This window comes from Hipposideros armiger, unplaced genomic scaffold (assembly GCF_001890085.2).
Source record: "Hipposideros armiger isolate ML-2016 unplaced genomic scaffold, ASM189008v1 scaffold_284, whole genome shotgun sequence".
Classification (NCBI taxonomy): domain Eukaryota; kingdom Metazoa; phylum Chordata; class Mammalia; order Chiroptera; family Hipposideridae; genus Hipposideros; species Hipposideros armiger.
The window spans coordinates 1,684,873-1,691,291 of NW_017731634.1; the positions used below are offsets into that span (position 1 = coordinate 1,684,873).

Genomic DNA, 6,419 nt, shown 5'->3' on the forward strand with positions numbered 1-6,419 from the left:
CCTGGCCTCCGGGCTACCAGGCTGCCCTGCCCAGCCCGAGTGCCCTGGGGCTGAAGCTGGCCCTGCCCCCGCTGTGAGCATCCTTTGGCTTTTGCTAGGCTCTGTCCTCAGGCCATGTGGCCATGGCTTTGGAGTGATATCCCTGGCAGCTCTCCAGCGACCCTGCAGGCCCCTCCGCTAAAGGCGGCTGCTGGAGGAGGCCGGTGCTGACCAGCCAATCCAAAGCCCCTCACCCGTGACCCCGGGGGCCCAGGAGGAGGGACCTTAGGCTGAGAAGCGGGGAGAAGGGAAGTAACCCCGGGGCCCTCACCACGATCTCCAGTCGGGTCGGGACGTGGCCGGGGCTCCAGAGCCCCCGGGCGGGCGTCCAAGGCCGGTACTGACCAGATGTCCCAGGGAGGGGTCGGGCCGGCGTCCGGGGGCGGGGCGGCTGTGTGGTCCCTCCCGGAGGCGGGCGCGCAGGGCGGGAGGAAGGGAGTGAGGCAGGGCCGAGGGCGGAGCGGAGCGCTACGAGCTCGGCGACCCGGCGGCCGGGCGACCCCGGCACGCTCGCGTCCCCTGCCGCGCGTGCCTGGCCCACGCCTCCTCCTCGACCCGCGGCGGTGGGTGCGCGGCGCGCCGACCTCTGCGGAGGCGCCAGGGGCTCAGCATCGGGCCGGGGCCGGGGGGGCGCCGGGGCCGGGGGGCGGCGCTCCGGCCCGGCCCGGCCCCGCCCGATGTCCATGAGCGCGAACACCATGATCTTCATGATTCTGGGGGCGTCGATCGTGATGGTGAGCGGAGGGGCTTCCCGCGCGCCTGCTCCCCCCACCCGCTCCCGCCTCCTGCGCCCGCGCGCCGCCGGCCGCCTCCCCCTCCCGCGCCTTGTTTACCGGTCCGCGCGGCCTGCGCTCCCCCCTGTCCGGCCTGCGCTCCCCGTCCTGGGCTGCCTTGCGCACCCCCATCCCCCGGTCCGCGCTCCCCCAGCCCCAGCTCGCCGGCCCCCACCTGGGCGCCCGGCCGGCCTGCTCCTGGGCTCTGACCGGTCATGGGCTCTTCCAGGCCATCGCGTGCTTGATGGACATGAACGCGCTGCTGGACCGATTTCACAACTACATCCTCCCGCACCTGCGGGGCGAGGACCGCGTCTGCCACTGCAACTGTGGCCGGTGAGTCTGCGCCCGGCGGGGCACACGCGTGATCACATATGTGCGGGCGGCAGGGCTCACTGGGCTGCGGGGAGCCCCAGGCAGGCCGGTGCAGGTCTGCGCTAGGCCGGAGATGCTGCTTTGGCCGGCCAGGCCCGGTGGGGGAGGACTGTGCAGCTGCCTGCGGTTCCCTGGGGTTTAGCCAGCCGGGTTCTGGCGTGGGGAGCACGCCTGAGTCAGGACCCCCTCCCAACGTGCCTTTAAAGAAAGGGTGATGGGCAGGATGGGGCCCAGGCCTCCTGGTCCAGGGCCTGGAGGCCAGGCGAGCAGCCGCTCAGCCCCGCGTCCTGGGAGGGAGCCTGTGCAGGCCAAGCCCACGGAGCACATCAGCCTCTGCCCTGCTCTGTGGCCGTGAACTTCCCCTGGAGCAAGGTAGGGGAAGTACAGATGGTGGAGGTGGGCAGGGCCCAAGCCCTCATTGCACAGAGGAGGAACTGAGGCAAGGGGTGGAGCTTGCTCAAGGTCACTCCGAGCTTGGGTGGAGCCCAGGTCCTGAGGCCCACTGGGACCCCCATTGTGTGCACATGTAATGATGGAGTCTTTCTGGCCATGCATGTTTGTACATCCATGTACGAAATAAACATCTCATGAGACGCGAATGTGTGTGCTGTCTGCATATACGTGTGTGTACACAGCGCATGTTCGCACACCCTCACCCCCACCAGACACCCTCGTGCTGGGATCAGTGAGGAAGCGGGCAGAGACTTGCCCAAGGTCACACGCCTAGTGTGGGATGGGGTACGGCGCCCAGAGCCTGTGCTCTTCACCCCCGCCCTGCACTCCTGCTCCAGGGGCCAGTGCACAGGGGCAGGGTGGCAGGGCAGCCCTGTGCCTCCCAGCATGCTCCATGCCTGTGGGTGCAGACTGCTGTGTGGAAGCAGGACGTGGCCTCCGGGCAGGTAGCAGAAGCTGTGCCCAGCCTCGGCCCGTGCTGGCCGAGGACCATCGCGTTTTGTGGGTGGCCATGCTTTCCCAGGGATCCTTGTGTTCTGCCTGGAGCACACACCTGACACTCAGGAAAGGACCAGGTCAGCCCACTGCCTCCTGGGGCAGCCGTGACTGAGTGGGTATAGGCTGGGGTGACCTGGGGACCCTCCTGGGGCTGGCAGTGTGCACAAGGCCGGGCCAGACTCCGAGCTCTGGGAACATGAGTGACACACATTGACATGTGTGGGGCTGATGTGCTGTGACCAGCATGTATGTGCCTGTGGCCTCACTGGGGGCAGACAGGATGTGCTCGCAGAGTGTTTGCTCCTGGTGTGTGTGCGCCACACACAGCGTCTAGAGCACACATGGCCTTGTGTAAATAGGTGCCTGCGGAAAACAAGCTGAGCAGGGCCTGTGTGCACAGGTTAGCATGTCTGGGCACAGAGAACATGGGAACCACACCTGCTATAGACCGTGTCTCTGCGTGTATGTGTCCACATGTGTGTGCTTTGTACACATCATGACATACAGGATATGTAAAGCAGTGTACAAAACGTTCTTATATATTGACAACATATATGTGCATGCACAGTCCATGTGTATTACCATGCACGGTGACAAGTGTGCCCACGTGCATTAACAAGTCTGTAGAGTACTTTTGCACATATGGCACCATGTATAAACCGTGTGCCCGCATTGCCACACTGTGTGCAGAGTAAGCATGCACACATGGGTATGCCTGCTCTGTGCCTGCATGGAGAATTATGCAGAGAACATGGATGTAAATACATACCCTGAAGTGTGCGTGCCACAGGCTGTGTGCACAACCCACGCATAGCCGTGGTGCCCGCAGAGCGGATGGCTGTGTGCAGAGCTACGTGCATGTGCCTATGTGTGGTACACACCATGCTCGTGCCAGGGCAAGCATGACATGCACACGTGTGGGGCCTGAGTCCCTGGTATACACGCCATGTCTGTGCATGTGGCCAGCGTGTATACACGACATGCGTCGGACCTCAGGTAGACACATGCGGCATGCGTGGTCCAGGCAGGACACGTATGACACACCACAGAGACACGTGTGCACATGGCAGACCTGAGACCTGCCCCCACGTTGGAGCCCCTGCCCTGGAGGAAGGAGGGGGGCAAGGGGCAGGCGAGGAGCTGCAGATGCCAGGCCAGCAGTGGAGGCACAGGCTGTGACCTCCAAGCCCTGGAGGTCCTGAGCCACCTGGGGTGGTTGGGGCCCTGACCAGAGCAGTGGTCCTGAGGAGGACCCCGTCAGGGGCCCCAGGCCTATGAGGCTGGGGAGGGCAGGAGATGACCGTGATGCTCAGTGTCTGGCGTGCCCTTGGTGACGGGGACTACTAAGGGGTCACCAAGGGCATCCTCTCCTGGGGGGCCGACAGCTGTCTCACATTCTAGGTGGTGATCAATAGTTTTCCATCAATTATTGGTGATTCATAATGGCTATTGACAAACTGGTCAGATAAGTGACGGCTGCCAGGTGTCAGGCAGTCCTTGCTGACTGACCCAGGGCCAGTGGGGCTGTGGCGGCTGAGGCCCCAGCCACTGGGACTGGTCACACTCCAGACGTGTGGAGCAGGATGGCCTCCAGGGCTCCCCAGGAGGAGCAGCAGTGGGTGTGAGGAGAGGCCTGCCCGCTCTGTCTCCACTGGGCTGGGCTGGGGGCTCCAGGACTCCCCTGGTCCCTCTGGGAGGACTTGCCGTGTGGCCCTTGCTGGTCTGCAGGGCCATCCGTGAGAGAGGGGCAGCAGTGGCCGACGCCGGAGAACTGGTAGGGTTTCCATTTCTGGGAGGTTCTCGGGGGCGGAGGAGTGGAGCATGGCCAGTGCATGGTGTGGGGTGATGAGGGCCTATCCCCACTAAAGCCCTGGTGGGGGTGTCAACATCTAACTGAGGGAAGCTGGGGAAAAGCAGGTTTGGGGAGGGAGCAGCTATTTTTAGGTGTGAGTTTGAAGTGTCTAGATCCCACGTGGAGATGCCAGGCAGGCAGCTGGAGCTCCGAGTAGAGCAGGCGTGGGGGGCGGCAGGGACTTCAGTGGGTGGGGATGGAGAGTTGGAGAAGCCAGCAAAGGGGTTTGGGGAGGAGGGGGAACCAGGAGAGGTGGCCCCCTGGGCAGGAGGACCCCGGGTGACCCCTGCACTGCTGGGCAAGAGGAGGGACTGTACCCGGTGAGGATAACTGGGGGCTAAGGGTGCATGGAACCCTCTGTGCCTGGGGCTCCCAAGCTCTCTCATCAGCAGGGGGAGGTGAAAGCCCAGTCTATTGTCCTGATTGCCGTCTCCTGGGCGGGGCCACGCCGCGAAGTCCAGAGGGCTTCCCAGAGGAGGAGATCCAGGCAGGCCTGAGGCTTGAGGGAGCCTTGTGGAGAGGGTTCAGTGTGGCTCTCAGAGGCATGCAAGGGCATGGAGGGTTCAGTGGCCTGAGTCTGACCAGTCCAGGGAAGGGAGGCTGAGAGGAATGGCACAGGCCTTGGTGGGTGCTGGGATGCAGGGGAGGGACCACGGCCCAGGGGGCCCTGGACAGCTGGAGCACTGTCCATCCGGGAGCAGCAGAGCAGCTGGGGGACATGCAGACCCATGCAGAGTATGGACCAGGGGGTGCTCACAGGAGAAGGGGTGAGAGGATGGGGCACCAGACAGAATTGGGAACAGGCGCAAAAGACCAGAGATCCGGGGCGAGGATGAGGCTGACAGCACCTGGCAAGGCATGGATGGGAAAAGCTGAGGAAAAGGTGTAGTGAGTGTCAGCTGGGAGGGAGAGGCCAGAGGTGCTGTCCTAGAGGAGCCTCATCAGCCCCGTGTCTAGCACCAGACAGGGACATTCTGCCCTGGGCCCTCACCCTGGAACTAGTCCACCTGCACGGTTCCCGTGACCCCGCCAGGGTCGCCGCTGCGCCCCAGACCCGGCAGAGGCGGGAGGGGTGCGTGGGCAGACACAGCCCTGGCCAGCTCCCAGACTTCACGCTGATCGCTGGCCTCGCACACTCCCGCTCTGGGCAGCCTCTGCCTGGGGGCCAGGGCCCTGGGTGAGTCCGCTGGCCCTTCCGGACCTCAGGTCCCGTAAGGGCTGCTTCAGAGGCCCCAGCAGGGATCCCGCTGCCCCCCGGGAGAGGTGCCAGCCCGCCCTGCCGCCCGCAGGCACCACATCCACTACGTGATCCCGTACGACGGGGACCAGTCGGTGGTGGACGCCTCCGAGAATTACTTCGTGACAGACAACGTCACCAAGCAGGAGATCGACCTCATGCTGGGGCTGCTGCTCGGTTTCTGCATCAGCTGGTTCCTGGTGTGGATGGACGGCGTCTTGCACTGCGCCGTGCGCGCCTGGAGGGCGGGCCGGCGCTACGGTGAGTGCGGCCACCCACCCCGCCCACGCCCCGCCCCCAACGCCACACCCAACCACGCCCCAGCTTCGACCACACCCGCCGCCGCCCCTTCCCTTCCTGACCACGCCCCCTGACTACGCTCCGCCCACAGACGGCTCGTGGACTTGGCTGCCCAAGCTGTGCAGCCTGCGGGAGCTCGGCCGGCGACCACACAGGCCCTTCGAGGAGGCGGCCGGGAACATGGTGCACGTGAAGCAGAAACTCTACCACAACGGGCACCCGAGCCCGCGGCACCTTTGATTCGGGCGCAGGACTCGCGGGGCCGCCGGCCACCGCACCCACGTACACGGGACTGGACTGCCGCCCCGGGCCAAGGCGCCCCGGCCACCGGGCGTGTCCAGCGGAAGGTGCTGTCTCCTCTTCTTTTTATAAAGGGGTCGGGGGTGGGGCAGGTCTGGAGGCAGGGCCCAGGTCTCCAGGGCTGGGCAGGGCGCAGGGGCCTGGGACAGCGGGGACTCCCGTGTCCTGCAGTCCTGCCTGCGCCTGGCCTGGGACCACGTCTGTCACTCAAAACCGGATGTTTTCTGTGCGCCTGTGTCCTTCTCTCCGTTCTTGGGGAGGGGAGAGAGGCCGGGAGAGGGTCTGGGCAGGGAAGGGGGCCGGACCGGGCCGTGCCCACATCTGCACACGGGAGCATGTGCATGGGGCTTGTGTGTCCGCGGGTTGCAGTGGGGGGGGGTTGGACAGGGGTTTGGGGGAGGCCCCGGCCCAGCAATAAGTCCCCTGAGCCCTGCTGTGGCAAGAGTGGCCACCCTGTCCAGGGCACCCCGGTCGGCGCCTCACTGTGACCCCATCCCTGCTGGTCAGTAAATTGTACAGAAAGCTCCAGCCTCTGTCTTTTCTTTCACCTCTGAGCCCGAGACGCCTCCAAGCCCTGCTAGCCTCACTTCAA

At 65.1% G+C, this 6,419-nt stretch overlaps 1 protein-coding gene across 1 annotated transcript; it reads left to right on the forward strand.

The window, feature by feature from the left end:
- Window positions 1-291: 291 nt before the first annotated feature.
- On the forward strand, window positions 292-6,349 carry TMEM240 (transmembrane protein 240). The gene is made up of 4 exons (XM_019658421.1): window positions 292-773; window positions 1,042-1,148; window positions 5,280-5,488; window positions 5,619-6,349. Exons 1-4 carry the CDS (start codon window positions 717-719, stop codon window positions 5,765-5,767), a joined length of 522 nt encoding a protein of 173 aa, XP_019513966.1. The 5' UTR covers window positions 292-716; the 3' UTR covers window positions 5,768-6,349.
- The last annotated feature ends 70 nt before the right edge of the window (window positions 6,350-6,419 follow it).